The 21652-nt window shown below is 50.9% G+C and overlaps 1 protein-coding gene across 3 annotated transcripts; it reads left to right on the top strand.

Moving 5' to 3' along the window:
* Nucleotides 1–1172: 1172 nt before the first annotated feature.
* PKM (pyruvate kinase M1/2) lies at nt 1173–21049 on the top strand. Of its 3 annotated transcripts, none has more exons than XM_030228635.2 (12): nt 1188–1321; nt 6498–6557; nt 6771–6934; nt 7303–7394; nt 10231–10362; nt 10551–10737; nt 11518–11788; nt 12049–12199; nt 13513–13665; nt 17341–17507; nt 19528–19709; nt 20260–21049. In XM_030228635.2, the coding sequence occupies exons 1-12, from the start codon at nt 1203–1205 to the stop codon at nt 20364–20366; spliced, it is 1785 nt and encodes a 594-aa protein (XP_030084495.1). In that variant the 5' UTR covers nt 1188–1202; the 3' UTR covers nt 20367–21049. The 3 variants fall into 3 exon arrangements, with proteins under 3 accessions (XP_030084497.1, XP_030084495.1, XP_030084496.1); XM_030228636.2 differs by lacking the exon at nt 17341–17507 and adding an exon at nt 16732–16898; XM_030228637.2 differs by lacking the exon at nt 6498–6557 and having other exon boundaries at nt 1173–1321.
* Nucleotides 21050–21652: the final 603 nt, after the last annotated feature.

Raw genomic sequence — 21652 nt, 5'->3', positions numbered from 1 at the left:
CTACAGTCCGGCTCAGGAGCTGTGTGGCAGGTCCTTGTGTTAATGCCATGTCTCAGTGTCACCACGGTGCCAGTGTGGAGCCATGGGTCACAGGCAAAAGGTCCCCATGGTTCTGGGATCATGTCCCCAATACCTCCAGCATGGGGTCCCCAGTATTACCAGCCTTCGTAGATCTGACATAGAGTATCCATGCTGGGTCCCACACAGCTGGGACAGTGGCCCCAGTGGCCCCAGCACAGTGTCCCCTGTGGCTCCAGCATCTCCAGCCTGGTCTCTCCTTGATCCCAGCACAGCGTCCTCAGCATTCCCAGCACTGATTCCTTCGGTTTTAAGTTTTTCTGTTCTGTGTTGGTACACAGCTTTAGCTTTCTATTATTCTATTATTTAGCTTTCTATTTCTTTTCACAGGGTGGTGGAGGCAAAACAATCCTGCTCTAGCTGGAGACTCAAGGACTGGAGACTCTTCAAACTTCAGGCCCAAAGCTTAGACAATATGAAAAGAGGAGGGGGGGCAAGCAAGCAAGGAGGTTGAAACTTCATCATTAAGCTGTTAATTGGACAGTTAACTTCTATATGCAAAAGGACTAAAACTTATAAAAATGTGAGATCTCGTGACCAAGCCCTCCTTTGCTCCCGTCTTGGAGCCATCGGGGCAGAGCCAAGACTTTGGGACTTTGGCTCAGGCACTGCCAGGGTGTGGCCTTTGAGGGCACTTCAATAAATATCCACTTTTTTCCTCTTAACTCCATCTAGCCTCTGTTCCAGCTCCTTAGGGTATCAGCACCATGTCACCCACATCTCCAGACTCGTGTCCCCGGTGTCCCCAGCACCGTGTCCTCGTAGCTCCAGTACAGAGATTCCACACTGGTCCCCAGTGTCCCCATTGGGGAGCCTCCAAAGCACCCCAAAACACACAGAGCCGCTGTCCCCCCAGAGTGGTGAGCTGGAGGCTTGGTGTGAGTTGAGGGTGTCGGTGTGAATCGGAGGGCTCGGCGCGAGTTGGGGGCCGCGGCCCCTTTAAGGCGACTAGCACTCTCCATCCGCGCGCGCGGCGGCTGCGCCGCCTCCTCATTGGCCGGCCGAGCGCGTGCTGTGACTCAGAGCTCCCCCCTCCTGCTTTGTGCGTCCGCTCCTGAAAGTAGCTCCGGCGCCCCGCCCTTGCAGCGGGCTCCGGCCCCCTGCAGGGCGGGCGGCGGAGGGATATGAGAGGGGCGGTGCTACGACCAGCCGGGATTACCTTAGCGGGGCGTGTGGGGGCGGCGCTCAGAGCGGCGGCGGCGCTCAGAGCGAGAGGTCGTTTTAGCGGAGTTACTCAACGGCGGTAGGTAACAGCGCCCTGAGGGGCTGCGAGCGGTGGGGCCGGCAACGCCGGTAGCGCCGTTATGCCCATGTTTCCGCCGCCGGGGGAGGGTCCCCCCGGGGAGCGGCTGAGGGGAGGGGGCGCGCACCCTACGGGACGGTTGAGGAGGGGGCGCGCGGGGGGCTCGTGGAGCCGAGCACGTGGCTGCCGGTAGCCCCGGCCCCGCGTCCCCATCTCTGCCTCCTTGAGCATCCCCCCGAGATCCCGCACCGGGGAACGCCCTTTCCTAGCGTTCTCCCGTGACCCAGCACTGGGGAGCGCCCATCGCTCCGAGCATCTCTTCCGATCCCGCGCCGGGGAACGCCCGATCCAAGCATCTCCCCACGGCCCACACCGGCAAACGGCCGCTCCGGGCACGGGCCGGGGGTGCGGCGGGGGTCCTGTCTGGGGTGAAGGGCCCTGCTGAATATGGTGGGGCACGTAGGAGTGGGGAGCCCTGCTTGTGCCCGGCGGCCGTGCCGTTGAACGGAGCGCACGGCGCCGCTGCGGCTGCCGCCCGGGCCGGGCAGTGGCGGAGGAGCTGCTGGGAGGCTGAGTCAGAGGCAGACGGAGTGAGGCGCTAGGCCGCCTCCCCCGGCCCCCCCCCTGTGCCCGCACTCACGTAAGAGCCGGCAGTTCCCCGAAGGGCATCAGCTTAAATCAGCGTCCGGCTCACTGCACCCACCACCGATGCTGCAGCCTCTTCCCGCGACCCCCTTCCCCCCCACCCGGAAAAAAAAGGCTCCTTGTGAATTTATCTTCTCCCGTAATTGTGCGTGCTTAAATACATCCAATTGATTTAGACAGTTTCTTGAACTGTGAAAACCTTTCAAACGTGTTTAAACCCCCTTTGCAGAGCTGCCAAGGCATGAATAGCGCTTTTGTCGGCGGACAATGGCAACCTCCCGACTGTCTCCTCAGAGTACTAAAAGTAGACGGCAATCTCTAAAAACCTGCTTTTGTTCTGATAAGGCAACTCGGTATCGGAGAGGCCCAGGTTAACAAAAAATCAGTGTTCTATGAAGGTTTTTGTCACGTTAAACTGGTAATTTTCCTGCTGCTCATCGTGACTTGCCTTGGCTCAAAGGTGCAATGACAAATTTTTGGTTACTCAGACACGTCCAGGAACTTGTGCGATTAGAAGTGCTTAATTAAAAAAAAAAAAACAACAAAACAAACCAACAAAAAATCCTCTAAAAGAGTGTAATTTTATGCCCGAGATCCTGCTTATAGAGCAGAATTCTGGCTAATACAAAGGAGTTCGATGGGTTAATGGTCTGTACCGGTGCCAGCAGGTTTCCAGCCCATCACCGGATTAAGCAGAAGGTTTTTGTGCGAGGCAGGAAGCACTGCTGTGAGCCACGTGCTTGAACCGGGGACTTCTGCCTGTGAAACCCTTTTGAGAAACTTCACTTGCACTAGATAAAGAGCTTGGAGAGTCTGCACCGCCTGGGTGGTTTTTTTTTTTTTTCCCTCTTTTATTACCTACTGTTTTATCTATCTAAAGCTGTTATTAAAACCTTCATTTATTGCTGTTAGCCGGAGTGATCTACCGCCGGCCTTAATTCACTTTCCAGCCAACATGTTGATAATTTAATTTAAAGGGAGTAAGACGATTCCCAGGCCGGCTGGAGCACGTGCTCGGTCTTTTATCTCCCGCCTGGCCGTTGTTCTCCCGGGGGAAGATGGAGCCGCAGCGGGTGGTGATGGATGGCACGTAGGGAATGGGGCTGCAGTACCGGGGCGCTGCCACGTGCAGCAATCTCCATCCTGGAGGGGGGGTGCAGCACAGTGGTCTACACTTCTGCCTAGTTAAATGTGAAAAGAAAACTCCCAAGCTTGCTTTTATCCTGTAAAGCAGGTTTTTACAGCTTGCCTGAAGGCAGCCAGGTGCTTTTTGCCAAGCTGAAAGGCTCCTTGTCCTCTGCAAGGTTAAGCCTGTAGGTGTGTCCTACAAATACCCTCGAGATAAATCTTTCTAGTCACCAAACATCCGATGCTTGCCACCTCTTATTTTTTTAGCTAAGCTTTCCAGGGAGGGCAACTCAGCAAAGGCTCATGAGCCAGCAGCACACGGGGAAGGTGCCAGAGCCAGCCTGATCTTCCTGTTCCCCATTACCAAAAAGCTGGAGAGGCATCTCCGTTGTGGGTCTCTCCTCCCCTTTATCTGCAGCTCAATGCTGGGGAGAGCATCAGCCAGCCAGGAGCAGGTGGTGGCTCCTGGGTTCCATCCAGGCTTGCAGAAAAGGGGTGGAATTTTGGGGTGGCCATTTTGTCCTTACGTAATGGCGAGACACCACCTCCCCTCCAGCACCAGCTGCCTGGCAGGAATCTGCTGTCCTCCCTCCCTGGGAGAGGGGATGCCAGGCCAGGGTAGAAACCTGCTTCTCTGCAGAGCTGCATTTCTCTGTTGAGTGCCTTTAGCTTCTGGAATGAGCAAAGCTGATGTTTTTCTAGGCTTCTTTTGGGAATCTGAAGGCCTGCCTGGTTTCATAACCCTGTCCTGAGCAGTAACTATAACCATTTCTGCCTCTGGGCAGGGTCACTGGGCATGAGCAGCCTTGTTGTGCAGCATCTAAAGTTGTGTAAGTGAGGCTGACTAGTAAATCCCGAGTCATCGCCCCCTGGGAGCCTCCTGGCTGGAGTTCCTGCAGGCAGTGACACAGCTCTGGTTGTGGCCTGGGGACAGCCCCTGCTGCAGTTTCTACTTCCTTTTGTCACCAGTAGCAGCAGTGACTTGGCCCTGGGTGGGGATTGCTGCTCCCTCTCCTTTCTCCATCCCCAAGGGGCATGTCCAGAGAGACCGTGATTTTAGGCTTTCTCTCATCTGACCCATGGGGTGAGCTGGCTGGAATTAGTCACCTGGCTACAGTAAAAACCAGTCCCAACCTCAAATGGCTCAGTCTGGAATATTCAGGAGCTAGGGAGATACCAGACATCATTGAGACACCCTGCCTGAAGCATAGGCACGCCAAGTAATAAATTTTGGGATTTAATCGTTACTCCTTGAGGAATGAATTCAGGTTTATTCAGTGCTGGAAACATTCAGGCATTGTAGGGTACTGCTCACACCCCCCTTCCTCAGTCTGCCCAGACTGAGTGCTCCGTGTTTTCTGGTGTCCTTAAAGTCCTTGCTCCTCTGTTTGATGTTAAAAAAAGCGGAGTAGTGGGAAATGCCAGACATTCCTGTTATAAATATGAGACTGGTCATTCCAGTAAAATTCAGTTGATGCCTTGTAAATGCACGGTGGTGGAAGGCAGGAGGGAGTATTGAAAAGACTCCTGGTGGTCGTGGGCATGGTGCTCTGTGGACAGATGGGTGTTAGGGATATTTTCTGGCTCCTGCGTCTCTGCTCTCGCCCCTGGACAAGGTCACTGTGTCTGCGGTTAATTTTTCTGAGCCCTCTGAACTGCTGGAAAACCTTGTGAAGGGGATACTGGCTGGGAAGTGAACTTTTCCTTTCTCTTCATAAAGACTTCAAGGGTGTTAAAATTATATTTGCAAATGACATGAGTGGGTGGGGGATTTCCATGAGGCAGGGAGAATCACTTGACTATTTTTTTATAAACTTCCAAATTGTGCTCTTGCTGCAGTTTTCGTGTTGGGATACCTTGTTCAGTATTCCTCTCGTTCCTAGAAGCTGTGCAAACCCGATTGCCGGTGCGTGGAGGTGATTTCCCAGCAAAGGCTTGTTTTTTTTGGCATCTGAGGAAACTGTCACTGCTCTGCAGGTGTCGGAGGGTGAAACAGCAAGTGTTAGAGGGCTGAAACACAATGTTTTAGAACTGACCAGAGGGTTTTCCTATAATAATGAGACTTTGTTGGGCTTTTCATGTGGGCAGACCTTCTTGTAGTGACTCCAATGAATCAGCAGCTTTTGGCAGGGCTGAGGGGAAAAAAGCTTTGCCAGGTCAAATTATGGTTTTTGCTGGCCTGGCTGCTCTGTGGCGCATGGCAGCGTGGTGAGGGTGAGTCAGGGCTGCCTGCGCGAGGATCTGCACGTACGTGAGGAAGGGCTGCGGAGCAGGGGAGGAGCATCGGGGCCAGGCAGCAGGCTGGCAGGGCTTGCTCTGCCCTTCACTGTGCTCAGTCCTGCCAGCTCTGCCAGAGGTTTTGGGTTTATTGGTGCCTCTGTGTCAAAGCTGGATATGCTGAGCTGGACAGTGTGTGCCCCTCATACCATTCTCTGGTTTATTGGTGGGCTTTGTCTGCCTGGGGCAGGTAGAACAAAAGCCCAGCTCTATTCCTGCTTTGTCACAGCTTTTAGCTGGGCCCCAGCCCGGGTTTCTACAAGCACGTCTTGCAGATGAAGGCTGCTCATGCCTGCTCTGAGTCTCACCTGTGTGCCTAGGGTGCAGAGTTTGAAGCTAAACCAATCTTTAAAGACAAAATGAGTAATGCGCCCATGTCAGTAGCCACCACTTTGCATCATTCTTTTACCAGAGGCTTTTGTAGTGCTGAGATTTTAGCCTGGGCAGGTCCAAGAGACAAAGCTTTGGAGTTGCCACTAGTACTTAAGAACAAAATTATTCCAATTAGAAATGCCTGGGGCACCAGTGCTGCTGTGAAATAAATGTCCTTCCCTCCCAGTGGACTGTTAAGCTGCAGCTCAGCTTCCTCTTTGAAGGATAGGTTGGTTCCCAAAGAATAGGATGGTCCTGCTGTTGTGGAAGCTCTCTAGTCCAGAGGGGGCAAACAGCCTGAGTTTAGAGAGGTTTTTTAATCCAAATGTTGAAAAATACAAAAAGTTTTAAACCTGATGATAAATTTTGGTGCTGTTGGTGAAGGGGAGTGCAGAAGGTGGGGGAGACCTGCAACCTCTTCAGTCAGAGAGGGACTTCGAGTGTCTTAAATCTTCAGTCTTTTATGTGTTCTCTGCCAAAGTGTTGTGTTTAATCAACTCAAGTCTGCTTGCTTGTCCAGGCTTAAAGGATGGGGTTTAGGCTTATGTGGACTTTGCTGTGATTAGGTGCTCCTGGGCAGAAGGTTGCCTGTGTCTGGTTGTGCTGCAGTCACGCCAGTGCCGAGCTGCCCCAGTCCCATGTGGGATGGGACATGCAGTTGAGGCCTGTAGGAGAAATAAGTGGAGAGCTGGGAGGGAGGAGGCAGAACCTCTGCCTGTGCACTCAAGTGCTTGAATTTTGTTGCGTTGTGTAGCTCCAAGGGAAGACTGGCAATGAAGAGAAGCTATGAAGGGAACATCTGCATAGAAGGCAGGTGAGCTTTGGGTGGTCCATGTGGGGGATGACATGGAAATAGAAATGTGCCTTGCCTGTTAGGATTCTCAAATAGGATCATAAAGATAGTTTGACCCAGTAGCAGCTTTCTTGTTACCTCCATATTCATCACATTGTTGTCTTGGTGTCTCTGCTTGATGGGCAGTTTGGGTTGGGTGATTCCCAAACCTGGCACAGCTTTCTTCCCTTCCAGACACAGGAATCTAGCAACCATGTCGAAGCACCACGATGCAGCTGCCATCCAGACCCAGCAGCTGCATGCTGCCATGGCAGACACCTTCCTGGAGCACATGTGCCGCCTGGACATCGACTCGGAGCCAACCATCGCCAGGAACACCGGCATCATCTGCACCATTGGTAGGCTATTCCTAGACAGGAGAGAATTGCAGCTAGGAGCCCACACCTTGGTGAAACTTATGAGGGAAATTGTGAGAAGGATCTGACTTTCATCCCTTGCCAGGGCTCAACTTGTGTGGTGAAGGAACATGACTTTCCCATGTTTGCCTAACCTGTGTTACTGCTGGGAGTGAATCCAGTATCCAGGGAAATGGGAATCACTTGGGTTCTGCTGCACTCCGTGGGCAAGTTGAAACAATATTTGCTGCTGCAGCACTGAGCAATGCTGTATCCATTTACCTTTTCTCTTCCACATGAAACAGCCTGGTCTGTGTGGGTTACCTCATTATTTTTCTAAAGTTAATGTTCAAACTGTTTGTTCCTCCTAGGCCCGGCCTCCCGCTCTGTGGACAAGCTGAAGGAAATGATTAAATCTGGAATGAACGTTGCCCGCCTCAACTTCTCTCACGGCACCCATGAGGTGAGGGTGCGGTCCGAGCTGCTACAGCCCCTGTGTGTATGCTGATCCTGTCCTTAGGGAGGAAGGAAAACCAGCTTCATCCAGACCATCCTTGGTGTGGGAAGGTCAAATAGCTGCTTTGGGGAAAGCATGATGGTTGTACATACCAAGCCTGTGTCACTGTTGATAACACTGAAGTGTATTTTGTGAGCCATTTTAAAAGCAACTCAATTCCACACCCTGCCCTGTAGCAGGAAGCCAGGTAACTGATATTTGACACTGTGCTGACTGCTTGCCATGAAATCCTTCAGTTCTTCCTCATATTTTGCTGATCCCAAAGCTGCTGCTTCCCAGTGTGCAGCAGAAGCTGGGAAGACCTGTCCCTGTTTTACAGCTCTGCAGGAGGTCACACTATCAGTTAATCTCACTTTTTGTTGCATTGCTGGGGATTTTGCAAGCAGGCAATCCGTGAATAACCCTGATCAAAAGGCATCTGTTATTGGTGTTTTGTTGTAATTACTGTTCTCAGTGGGAAGAATGGGCTCCTGGGTTTTCTGGCTAACCAGCAGCTTCAGATGCATTCCTGGCACTCAGGTCCCTCTGTGGAGCTTGGGACGTGGTGTGGTGTGCTCAGAAGAATAAGGTCAGAAGAAATCAACACTCCATGACAGTCAAGTTCTTATTGCTATAAATAGCTGACACCCTCAGTGATACTGGAGGAGCTGAGGATCCCGTTCTGCTGAGGTTTTTTGGGTTTTTTTTTGACCCTGGCTGCTTTCCAACTTTCAAAATGTCACCCAGTAGCAGCTGTAGGTGGCTTTACTTAGTGACCCATGAACCGCGTGGTATGTAACAGCTTGGCCTCTCACCCTGGTAGCCTTTAATGAGCATAGGGCAGTGTCCGGATCAGAAGGGCTGATACTTAACTGTGGGCAACCATCAGACCTTGACTAACCACCCTGGGGTAGTGTCAGTGCATGTCTTGCAGTTGGGAAATCAGCCTGGAGAAAGAATATTGTGGAGTAAATGTGTCCCAGGAGTCAAATCCTTAAGCTGAGTGGCGCTTGGGCCAGGTGACACGTCAGGGATTTGGTGGCCAGGCTGAAACTGGGAATTCTGACACCGTTATTGCCCAGTTGCTGTGGTCTGTGAACTTGGCTGAGGTTTTCCTGCTTTGTGTGAGGTCTAATCACACATTTCACACCAACAAAGCTGACTGCAAGCTCTGGTGTGGCTGTCACCTACAGAGTGTGACCATCAGCCATAGCCAGTCCTGAGCTTGTGTCCTGTCCTGGCTCCTCCAAAATGCCCTCATTTCCGGTGAAGGTCCAAAGAATTTCCATCTGTCACAGGTGCTTCAGTTCTTGTGTCCACCCCACAGCATTTACGAGGGCTTGAGCTTTACAAGAGGTGCTTTGGGACCCACTTGGCTCCCTTTACATAGACTAAAAATGGCTTTTACCTCCAGTTCTGCCTGCATTCCCGTTCTGCACGTGTAACTCTTCTGAAAGTCAGACTTCCTAAGAGCCAGTTAGTCCTTGGTATCAAACTAAAATGGAAATATCAGATGATTAGGTTCAGATAACTTTTGTGGCACTGTCAGGGCATGTTTTGTGTGCTGCATCCACTCAGGTGCTGTGCCTGGAAGGGTCAAGGCCGTCTCAGTCCCAGATTTCACACAGTCAATAAACTGACTCATTTTCCTGCTATAAAGAGTTATCAGCTGTTAGGTATTTCTGGCTAAGGGCACACACGTGAACTTCAGCATGGCTTTTTCCAGTCCAACCTTCCTGGTGCTGGCTTATCATCCCTGAGATACTGAAGTCAGTGTGGAGGGCTCGTGTTGGGGTGAGTGAGTTACACGAGGGAACCGAGTGTTCGAGGTGAGTCAGGTCAAACTCCATCAGTTCATGTGGCACAGAGAGGAAAGGGTATGTGTTATCTGCTAAGGTCTGTCAAGTGTTACACAACTCTTACTAGTTGTAAGTAGTTGGGGTTATCTCTTAATGTTATTTAAACAAGTCAAGTAAACTGATCTCTTGGCCATCTGTAGCACATTTGAGGGAGCTGGTATGGGTTTTGTCACAAAAATATCTTAAAACTGGCAGCATTTGACAAAATGCTCTCACAAACAAGGCTTAGAAGCCAGGTGTGTGGTGCTGGACTATTGAGTTGTCTGTGATTGCTTTGACTCCGGAAATAAACTGTAAATATTTACATGGATAACGTTCTTTTAGCAAGTCCTTTATCTGTGGGAATTCAGGCCAAAGAGTGAAAGCCTGTCCACTTGCAGGACTGATAGTGGGTCAGGCTGGAAGTTTGTGTGGGAGCTAGCAGTGTGGAGAGACATCTTCTCTTGCTCTGATGGTAGGAAGAGCACAGCTGTGTGTGGCATCGTGACATTCTTCTGCCATCAGGTCTCTTTGAATGCACACAATTATCCAGTTGCTGGTGCTGTGAATATTCTGCTGTGTTGAATAGGCAGGTGTTCAGGTAAGCTTTTGGAAAAGTTACTCCTGCAGGCCTCTGGGTTGGTGAGCCACCTTCGAATGGCAGATGTGTGTCCTCGTGAAAACTCACTTCAGCCAGACCTTGGGACTGTCTCCTTGAGATGTCCTTCCTGAATTAGAGCTGAGGGCACATCAGATAACTTCCAGACTCCACCTTTGTGGCAGGAAGGCCCTTGTATCCTTGCACTTTTACAGGAAGCTTTGTCTGGGTTAAATTTTGACGGTAGAACTGAAGCTGGGAGCAGAACAGTCAGCTTGGACAGCCTCTGGGATGCACTGGCGTCTTTTCTGTAAGCAGCCAGGTAGAACCAGCTTTAACATTTCCATCTTTTTTCTTCTCTTGCCAGTATCATGAGGGCACAATCAAGAACGTGCGAGAAGCCACAGAGAGCTTTGCCTCTGATCCCATTGCCTACAGACCTGTGGCTATTGCACTGGACACCAAGGGACCTGAAATCCGAACTGGACTCATTAAGGGAGTAAGTTGCTTTTTTTATACACTTTTTTCACCACACAGACTTAAAACCATGTAAAGCCTGTGGCCATTTCCAAACAAAAAAATATCATAGGAAATAAGGTAACAAACCACCTCCCAAAAGTTCTGACAAACTGCTGTGGGCTGCGAGGTGGTGGTGTACTGGTTTTTACTGGTTTTGTTGTCACACAGAGTGGCACAGCAGAAGTGGAGCTGAAGAAGGGTGCACAGCTCAAAGTGACCCTGGATGATGCCTTCATGGAGAACTGTGATGAGAACACACTCTGGGTGGACTACAAGAATCTCATCAAAGTTGTAGATGTTGGCAGCAAAATCTACGTGGATGATGGTCTGATTTCTTTGGTGGTTAAGGAGAAAGGTGGGTAACAGCCATTTTAGTTCTGCCTATTTGTGTGTTCCTCAGGACATACTTGTGGTTTCCCTCCAGTAACTGTTCCTTAATTTGCAGTTGTAGAAAGGAGAACATGGTTTTTGATGGTTTGGTGAGACTTTGAGGTAAATGTCTCTATCTCAAGTGTAGGAACTTTACAAAAACTAACTTCATCTGGATTTCACTGTGCTGGCATCAAAACTACATCTTCAGAGAGGAATGTGTGGTAGGGCTGTACCACTGTTCATGATCAGCCAGGCTAATTAATGCTCTTAATGGAGGCTTTAACTGGTTTTACAGCACAGACCCTGGGTTTTGTAGTGAAGAGACAGAACTGGTTTTAACTGGTAATGTAGAGGCAAGGTTACTTCCATAATACTCCCTTTATAGTGCTGCCTAAACTGCTGTAGCCTCAAGCCTCTCAATCTGTGAGCATGTAGGGAGTGGGAGGCGAGGCTTTGGTGTTGCAGGGCTCTGTGTGCAAAATTGCAGCCTGTTAGCTTTTCTTGGGGGAGGCAATCCCAACCTCCTGCAGTAAACAGCTGCTATCTTATCCAGGAACAGCCTAGAAGTTGTTTTAGACCAATCTATTGTGTTCCCAAGGATAAACTGCAAGCTTGCGTGGTACAGAAATGCTCTGAAGAGATGGGATGTGCTTTTTATCGCGTGTGCCACTGTTGACACCGCAGTTCCCAGGCAGGGAGGTGGTGTGGGAGTTGGTAGCAGGAGCTGTCCTGTAAACACTGACCATGGGAACCTGTGTTTCAGGGAAGGACTATGTCATGACAGAGATTGAGAATGGTGGCATGCTTGGCAGCAAGAAGGGCGTGAACCTGCCCGGCGCTGCTGTCGACCTGCCTGCCGTCTCTGAAAAGGACATTCAGGACCTAAAATTCGGTGTGGAGCAGAACGTGGATATGGTGTTTGCTTCCTTCATCCGCAAGGCTGCTGATGTCCACGCTGTCAGGAAGGTCCTGGGGGAAAAGGGAAAGAACATCAAGATCATCAGCAAGATTGAGAACCATGAGGGTGTGCGCAGGTGAGCTTTGTGCAAGGGATGCTTTAGGTTTGTCACACTGAAATAAAGTGACTCACACTCCCTTTTTGTAGCTTCAGGCAGCTTTGTGTAGCTCTGAACATGTGCTGTGCCTTGCTTCTGGTTTTCTTTCTCCTTCCTTGGCAATGCAAGAACCCAAACAGCCCATGAAAAGCGTGAGTGCTCCTTTCAGAGGAGGACAGACAGATGGGAAGGTGCTTTGCAGAACAAATGGGATAACACAGCTCTTCTCTCGCTGTCAGGTTTGATGAGATCATGGAGGCCAGCGATGGCATTATGGTGGCCCGCGGTGACCTGGGAATCGAGATCCCAGCTGAAAAAGTCTTCCTGGCCCAGAAGATGATGATTGGGCGCTGCAACAGGGCTGGCAAACCCATCATCTGTGCCACTCAGGTACTGGAAACACTGGAAGACCTTTGGCTTCTCACTGCCAGAGTCTGGCCAGGAGGGAATGTTGAGGGCAGCCGTGTGTTCATGTTCATGGCATCGGTTAAAGAGTGAGATGTAGAGAAGTTTTGCTCATAGCTGAAAAGCTCGTATTTAGGCATTTCTGTGTTTGGGATCTGTTCACAGTTAGATTATGGGACCTCTTGCCAAAGGTTATACGCCTCAAAACATCGTGTGGTAATGAGCTTTTGGGGCTGAGCTTGCAAATTCATAGGGAAAATGGCACATGCTTTTCTTGGCATCTTGTGGTAACTCATCCCTGCCTGACAGGGAAAGTTTGCTGGGGTTCCCAGGTATCCTAGAAAATGTACCCACACTGCAGCTTCAGAAGCAACTGAGTAAAGGATCCTTCCCCTTTTTCTGGGTGTGGTAGGCATCACTTGCACAGTCCTTGAGCACTGGGAGGACTGGTTTCCTGGCTGTCCTTGCTCTGCACACAGGCTGTGGAAGTGAAGGCTTCTTTAGACAGTAATCATTAAAGAAGGTTCTGGATTTACAGTGGCATGTGCTCCTTTTTCCTGTATTGCTACAGAAATGCAGCTGAAATGCAGCCTCAGGCAATGTCCTATGGGTGAAGCAAATAGTGTTTAAACAAGTGGTGAGCTCCAGCTGGGGGGAAGCTGAGCACCCAAGGAAGACAGGAGAGCTGGCCAGAACTGGGGTGTGGGATTAAGAAGTGTTCACCTCATGGAAAGCTGTCCTGTTTTCCACTCTTAAGTGGGGGTACTTAGAAAGCTGGTGGAGTTAACTGCTCTGCTTTTACTACCCTGTATGTATTGTCTAAAGCATTTGAAATCTTGTGTTGGGGGAAGGTGACTTCATTGGTGCAGACCCTGCTCTCTATGATTTCTGGATGATATAATCCCCAAATTTAAAAATGTATGACTGGATTTGAGTTTTCCTTAAATGCATCTAATGCCACACTACTCTAAAGAGCTCTGAGTTCCTTGGAGCAAGCTTTGTGCTGAGAAGTTAAAATGGAAGATTGGAGTATTTTGTCTAGGATGTGTGGCTTAAATCTACCTAGAGAAGGACTAAATGTGGAATGGGTATAAAATAGAAGGGTTATTTTCCTTACTGATGGAGGCTTTAAATCAAAACTGGTTTAGGTAGCAGAGCCTCTTTCTTTTCCATACCCCTGGAGAACTCCTGGAATTCCTGAGGTTGCATCCCACTTTCTGCCCAAGCCATAAGGAGTATTGAAGTGCAGCTACCTCCTCTGGCAGTGTGTTGATGCCTGTGGGTTTGTTCTCTCCCAGATGCTGGAAAGCATGATCAAGAAGCCTCGCCCAACCCGTGCTGAGGGCAGCGACGTCGCCAACGCTGTCCTGGACGGCGCAGACTGCATCATGCTCTCCGGGGAAACAGCCAAGGGAGACTATCCCCTCGAGGCTGTGCGCATGCAGCACGCTGTGAGTACTGACTGCCCTGCCCTGCTGGGGACAGGGACACCACCTTGCTCTGAGCTGGCCGCTCCAAGGCCTAAATGGCTGCCTAAAATAGCCATTTTTTGTCTCGCACTCTGCTGTGGGTGATTTTTTTTCTTTTTTTGAGCAAATATGGTTCTGATGGCTTGGAATCTCACTTTGTGTGCTCCAAACTTGCCAAGCAGAGCTGAGAGCTGCTCTGTAATGCTGAGATATAAAACTTTAAATTTCTTTCTGCCTTTACCTCAATTGAAATTTCATCCAATGTCCTATTGCAGTGGCATATTAAATGCTTTAATTCTGCAGGGTCAAGGAGCTGCTTTAAGCGGTTTATCTATGGATAATAAAAGGTTTTGGCTGAGTCCTGCTTGGGAGGCGGTGGGGAGGCTCCTGAGGGTGATTTATAGCACTGTTGCATTCAGCACCTGCTGCGTGCTGGGGGTTGGGGGGTTTGTTGCATGAGTACTGACAGCACCATATTTTTACATGCCTGAACTGCCAGAAACCTCTGCTCTGCTTGAAGTTCATGTTTCAGCTGATATAAGCCTTATGTCAAGTACCTGTATGCATTGCTGCTCCCCAGTTACCAGTGCTGTGAATCACAACACAATGTGAATCACATCACAAGTTCTAACTCTCACCAGTTTTATTTGCAATTCAGCTTCTATAGATTATTCAACTCAACCAGTGTTGGTTTGCAGTGTGGTACCTAAACATGTTTTACCTCAATATGGAGTGGTGTTTTTTGCATGAGGCAAATGTAAAATACAACTTAGGATCAGTGGGCAGTGTTGCTCCTTTACAGGCCAAATACTAACTAACTTTACTAACCAATACTAGTGCACCTTAAAGCTTCTCCCTCCTTTTCCAACCCCTCAATCACAAAGATCAACTGCCTACCAAGACTTGGGAACTTGCTGCAGCAAACGTTACACCTGGGTTTCCATCCTGGCATTAATTCTTTGGTCTGAGCAGGTTGTATTGTACCTGTTCCATGTGCTTCCCTCTTCTACAGACCTGGGCATGGTGTTCATTCCACCAGGGCTCCTGGATAAGCACTGAAGGCTTTAACACTGTGCAGAAATTGAAATAGAGATTAACTGTGAGATGTTCTAGGCAGCAAGGTGCCAACTCTTATGGTAGGAGCACATGCCAGTACAGTGAGGATCTTTCCTCTGAGCTAATTCAATTCTTGTTAGTCAAGCCCAGCAACAATGTCCTGAATAACCATGGTCTGGGGATCTACAGCATGGCTGGAGCAGGTGGTTGTTACCATCTGAAGTGGGCAGTAGCACACTTCTAAATACTGGGCAGACTGATTGCTGTAGGAGGGAGTGGGCATCCTTACCATTCCACTCCAGGATCCACACTTCAAAGCCCAGCCTGGCCATGCTATGCTGCCTGATGGGACCAAGGTTCAAACAGCCTCTCAATTTTCCTTTCTCCCAACTCCCTGGTATCTCCACCTGTGCACCAACTGGAAACCCTCTATAGCAATTCCTGTCTGAGCAGATCCAGCTGTGGGGTGAAGTTAGGGATTGCTGTGCCCCTCTGCAGCTGCTGTCAAAGCAGACACCTGTATTCCCACCTTCCATTATACGTGGGGAGTGCAGACTTCCCTCTAAAATCAGATTTGCTCTCTGTGTTACATGGACCTGCTGCCTTTGTTCAGGAGCTGAAAATAAACTACCAGGCTTCCAGCTCCTACATTTGGAGTAAGTGTTGTGATGCAAATACTCCCCTTTTATCTAAATCCAGCAGTAACAATGTGCTTTTAGGACAAGTTGGCACTGGCCTGCTTTTCCGGCCTGCTGCCTGTGTCCTGTTATTTTTAGACCTAAGATACTTAACTACTTTGGCTTAAACTGATAACTGTGGAAGGGATAATTCCCAGCATCACATAAAATAATTCATTAACACTAGAGTAGCAAAATTCTGATTTTTCTAACTCCAAAGCTTTCACTGTGATGGCACATCAGTCTCTAATTCAGCATGAACTTGTCATGCTTTGTGTAGCAGCTGTTCCCTTTGTGGAGTAACTGGGTGAAGTTGTCCTTGAGAAGATCATGAACCTTTGCATGCTTTTCTAGTCTCTGCAAGCCTTCTTTATCAGGTTGTCAGGCTTTCTGAGATGATTAAACATGATGATTCCCAGGATTCTGGGATGAACAGGTTGCTGAACCTGTTGCCAATCCTCAGCCAGAACACAAAGCCTTTAGTTGTGCCTCTGTCCCTCTCATCTGTCCATGTGTGGCACTGTACAAACACTCCAACATCTACACTGTGACAGCCCTATAAGGAAGACTTGTTCCTATTTATTTCCCTATTACCAAAAGGAAGTTGGTATCCCATTTGGATGTGAAGCTTTATTGACTCTCAAGTTAAAATAAATCTTTATTGGCTCTCTTAAATAAATCTTTATTTGCTCTCAAGGTAAGCCAAATTTTCATTGACTCTGAAGTTAAACTAAATCTTCATTGACCCTGAAGTGAATCTAAATGTAACAAGACTGAGAGAACAGTCTCCCACCTTCAGGGGTGACATTTAAAATGTGTTACTTGCATGTTGGCTCCATGAGAACTGTTCCAGCAGCACTCTGTGCTGTTGGGAGCCTAGGAAAGGAAGCCAGATATTCCCTCTTACAAAATTGCAAGCAGGACCATGGGCAGGCAGGTAGGTGGCATAAGAGTGTCTCAGGGAAGTAATAAGCAGCCATGACAAAGCACAGTCTGGCTCTGAGCTGGCTTGTTCTGCTCCTTGAAAAGGAATTTACATTTGCCTGCTCTGCTGGAACTCCCAAATACAACAAAAATTCCATGTTTGGAACGCCTGCCCAGTGACTGGGGCCTGCCAGTCCCATGGTACGGCGAATTTTAGTCTGGTTGCATTTAGCAAAGTCAAAAGCCGAGAGACAAAAAGCTTCACTGTAATACCTTCTTGCATGCACTACTATGACAATTAAGCAAGTTAATATGATCTCAATGTTCCTCTGGTATCTTTCCTTCTTTTCTTTCCTCTGTTCTCCTCCTTCCCTCCCACTCGGGCCTGCAGATCGCCCGCGAGGCTGAGGCCGCAATGTTCCATCGACAGCTGTTCGAAGAAATTTTACGCCTCAATGTTAACAACAGGGACCCTGCCGATGCCATGGCGGCGGGCGCGGTGGAGGCCTCTTTTAAGGGCTTAGCTGCAGCTGTGCTAGTCCTGACTGAGTCCGGCAGGTAGGGCTCAGAGAGGGGGCTTGGGCCAGCCCTTCCTGTGGCTAAACTTGCTGCACTCTAACACTGCAGTCTTTGGCCAGCTGATCACTGCCCATGCCGACCTTGTGTAACTGCTGCCATGTGAGCTGACCCCGTGCCAGGGAGGGATCCCAGCAGGCAGGAGCAGAGCGAGAGTGCCTGGCAGTTGGCATGAGTGTCACCTGAGTGTGGGCTTGACAGGGCGAGGTGCCACCATTGGAAAAAAAAAAAAACCCTTGGGAATCGAGTGGTTCCTCTGCAGGGACATGCTGTTGGGGTGAGCTTAGTCTGAGCTCGCTGGTTAATGACAATGCCAAAGGCTGGCAGTGCAGATGTGGCACTCTGTGCTGGAGCACCTCGCCCTGCCCTGTGCCCGAGCGCCTGCCACGTGAGTGTTGTCTCCGAACGCGTGTTGCTCTTGTAGATTGCCCGGGAGGCCGAAGCCGCCATCTTTCACAGGCAGTTGTTTGAGGAACTGCGTCGTCTGACCCCCCTCAACTGCGACCCCACCGAGGCCGCTGCAGTTGGCGCTGTGGAAGCGTCCTTCAAGTGCTGCAGCGGGGCCATTATTGTCCTCACCAAGTCTGGAAGGTAGGAGGGGACAGTGCCCCCAGGTCGAGCCTGCTGTGTGACAGGGTGGGGAAAGGAGAATCCCATGGCTTTGAGAGACCAGTGGAGTCAGGTTCTGGCAGTGCCTGCGGTGGTGGTTCCTCGGGAGATGGACACACATCCCTACGCTCTGAGTCCTCGGCCTGCCTCTGCCAGCGTGGCACCAGCTCCGAGCCCAGCCTCCCCTCACTGCTGCAAGTGGCAGTGGTGCCAGCTGGAAGAGCCAAGGGAAAATAAGTGTTGCAGCTTCAATTCAAACTTCTTGGCAAGAAATCATCAACGTAACAGTGAGGCAGAAGTTCAGTGGATGCATAATCTATTTTTTTTTTTAAATCAAGGCTTTGGCCTTTTCTAGTAGCATCCAAATTATTGGTCCCTTGCTAGACTTTGCAGTCATCAGCCCTGCTTGCCTGAGCCCAAGGGGCGAAGAGGGACTGCGCAGCCTGTGATTGGTAGGCAGGGAAGAGGAAAGTGTTGGAAATGTCCTCTTCCAGGATTTCTTGTCCCTGCCTGCAGGTAATCTCTCTGCACAGACAGGCATCTGGCAAGCACCAGGTGAGCTCAGTGGCTGCAGGTGAAGTGTGCTGGAACAATGTAGTTTGGGATCTCTGTCCAGCAACGGTGACAACTGCCAAGCAGAGACTTGTTCTTCCAGTTGTGGAATGGGAGCTGGAGCCTCATGGATCAGCTCTTCTATCTAGAGGACCTAGGCTGCCTGCTCCCAAAGCATGTCCGACCATAAGTCTCAGACTGCTTTCTGGAAGGAAATGAGGATTTCTCACAGAGGATTCACACCAAAACAGTAGTGCAGCACATGTACCTGAAGATGCGGACCATCGGTGAAACCTTCACCAAAATGTACAGCTTAAAATGATTTTGAGCAGAAAATTATTTTCTGCAGAGAGGAGGGAGCTATAAGCACCAGTTTCTGAGTTCTGGATGTCCTCATGCTTCTAATGTTTCTTTGTCGAATGTTCCAGCCTTACACTTGACCTTCTTAAAGAGATTTGAACTCTGATATTTGAATATTTTTAGCTGTGGATTAGGTTAACTCTTGTGAGTACCTGAATCTCCCGCATCTCATGGGAGGCGGCTCGGACAGTACGGGAAGGATTGTCTGAGAGCTGGCACGTGTGGTTGGGTGCTTGGAGCAGTCTGCTGACCCCTGCTTTAAGCAGCAAACCTTGCATCTGAGTGTTGCTGAGCTTGGCTTCTCTAAATGAGGCTGTAAAAGCAAGTGGAGACACCAGCATGTCCATTGGAAAGAGGGAGCTGCAGATGCCGCAGCCTTGCAGTTTGAATCTGTTTGCAGATTCCCTTTAGCAGTGCTCAGAGAAAGAAAAACTGTAGTCTAGTCCCCACCTAGGCTGTGCTGCTGCTATTTTAAGGCATTTTAAAGACTTTGTGCCCAACTTCCCAGTATAAATTTTGGCCTCTGTTGCATTTACTTCCCATGGGGGTGCAGGAGCAGAGTTCTGTGTGGAGGAAGTGGCCTGTTTGCTGGCTTCAGTAGGTGGCTGGGGGGCAGATGGCTTCCTCCTTGGCATGCTTTGGGCAGTGCTGCTGGCACCGGCTCTTTCCACCCTGAAAACTGGGAGCTCCTCAAAACAGGGAACATTCAGGGACCCCTGTTGAGATGCCAAGGCCTGCTTGCGCAGGCCAGAATAAATGGCACCTCGCCATCCTAACATAGCAACAGAGACAAGTAAAGGCTTGTTCAGGGACCAAAACACCCTGATGGCACTTTCTAAACTTGATGGTGAGGAGATTGTCGCCACCAGTGGTGCTCTGCCCAGTTGCCTAACTGGGAGTCCAGCAGAGCATCAAGCTGGTTGGTGAGTGGCTTTTGTGGAGACTGGTCACGTCCCCCCAGAGGTTTTGGGGAGCCCTGGTGGCTGATAGACAGACCTTGGGCTGCTGTGCTCCTGCAAGCCTTTCCCAGTGTCCTCTCTGGAGGCTGTGGTGGCTGTGTAGAGCCCCAGTGTGGCTGTTCTCCCTGCAGGTCAGCACACCTGGTGTCGCGGTACCGCCCACGGGCCCCCATCATCGCCATCACCCGCAATGAGCAGACGGCGCGCCAGGCCCACCTGTACCGTGGCATCTTCCCCGTGCTCTGCAAAGACCCCGCCCTGGATGCCTGGGCTGAGGATGTGGACCTGCGTGTTGCTCTGGGCATGAATGTTGGTGAGTGGCACCCTCCTCCTCACCTGGGACTTGGTGACCCTGAGCACCTAGATGGTGCTTTGGGATCGCTGGTGATGGCAAGAGAGGAACTGGCTGCCTGTGTGGTAAAAGGATCCGGACGGGAAACAGGTGGTGGTTGCGTGAGCAGAACCACATCCGATTGGGAAATGGGGTGGTGGGTTTGGCACAGCTGCTTTTAAGGAGTTTCCAGCAGAAGACTCGGTTGGGTTTATGGTGGTGAGTGATAGACCTGTGACACTCAGCACTCCTGAGGGAGAAGGGAAGCCTGGAGTGGGGCTGACTCTGTCCTATACTCCTGCAAACCATGTGCTGTTTAATTTCAAGCTCTGTTGCAGAGAACCCCATAGCAGAGGCGAAGGGTGTCAGATGAGTGGGCAGCAGGAAGGGGGGGTTTTAATACCCTCCTGGAGCCCCAGCTGCTGTGGCACAGGCAGCCTTAGTGACTCAGGGAGTGGGTGATGAGCACTGTTGCCCCATGGCAAGGAGACAGGGTGAGACTGTGCTCTGACGCCTCCCTCTTCTCTCCTAGGCAAAGCTCGAGGGTTCTTCAAGAGCGGCGACCTGGTGATCGTGCTGACGGGCTGGCGCCCCGGCTCTGGCTACACCAACACCATGCGTGCGGTGCCCGTCCCCTGAGTGCCCACTGGGCCTTCTCCCCCTGCCCCCTCTCCTCCCACCACCCCCCCGCCCTGTCTCCCCTTGCAGTAGACCAGCCATCGCTTGCGCTGTTGTCCTTGTCCCTAGAGTGGATGTAGGTTGCTAAACACCACCCAGTGCAGCAGCAGCAGGGGCAAGAGACCTTGAATCACTAAAAAAAATATACTTGAAGTGTTTAGTTTTTTAAAAATCTCTCCCTGTAGTTCAAGTCCTGCCTTGATGTGTGTTGGAGTCAGCGTAGGAGGTTCCTGCGTGCTGTTGGGACTCCTCTTTCCTGGTTACTGTCCTCAGAGTGTGAAATGTCCCTTTCCCTGGCCCTGGTGTGGGGTTTTGGGGAAGGGGAGAGGTGATGTGTAGTCAACGGTTCTGCGGACCCCTCCTTGCTCGAGGCAAGCTGCTACTCCCCCCTCCTGTAATGGCTATGCGCCTCTCCAGACCCAATCCAAGGCAGATCCAGCCTTTCTCAGCTGGCTGTTTCGGGAATGGGGGCAGGGGAAGGGTGTTGGCTCCATGCACAGAGCTTCCCGTGCTCCTCTTGCAGCGTTGTCTCCTGTGTTAGTCATGTTCCCCCACCACCCCAGAGCCCCCCCCTCACCCAGCACTCTGATGGGCCCTGGGGTGGAGAGCACAACTGTTCATCAATAAAGAGAAGCTGAAGCACCTGCTGGGCTGAGCTGCTCCTTTGGGGGTTCATGAGGGGTCCGCAGGAGTAGGGGGAGATCTGGTGGAGGGCTGCAGGAGCTGGGGAGGGCTGGCAAGGGTGGGGAAGTGCTTAGGGTTCCGGGTGGGGATCTGGTGGAGGAGTTTGCAGGCTTGGGAGGTCCGGTCTGGGATCTGCTGGCATTAAAGGGGTCTGGTGTGAGGGTTTGCAGGTGCTGGGGGCAGCTGCTGCAGTTTTGGGGGGTGCCGGTGGAGGAGTTGGCTAGAGCTGGAGCTGCTTGCAGGATTTGGAGGGGCTCTACGGGCGTTAGGCATTCAAGAGAGGCTACGACAGGGCTGGCGGCATCTTTTGTGGTCGAGAGTGGGCCCAAGGAGGAGTCAGTAGGGTTGGGGGCTCTACTGGGGGCATTTGTGGGGGAAACTGTGGGAGCTGGGGTTCCCGTGCCAGGGGGAGAGAGCCAGCAGCGGCCCTAGGGCCTGGTTGCCACCCAGGCTGGTTTCCCTCGGGAGCTCAGGGTGGCTCCGGCGTGGCCTGAGACCCGCTCGGGGCGGAGGAAGGCCGGGGATCGCCCGCCGCGCGGCCCCTTTAAGAGGCTGTACCGCGG

Source organism: Serinus canaria, chromosome 10, assembly GCF_022539315.1.
Source record: "Serinus canaria isolate serCan28SL12 chromosome 10, serCan2020, whole genome shotgun sequence".
NCBI lineage: Eukaryota > Metazoa > Chordata > Aves > Passeriformes > Fringillidae > Serinus > Serinus canaria.
This window is presented reverse-complemented; position numbering and strand designations above follow the sequence as displayed.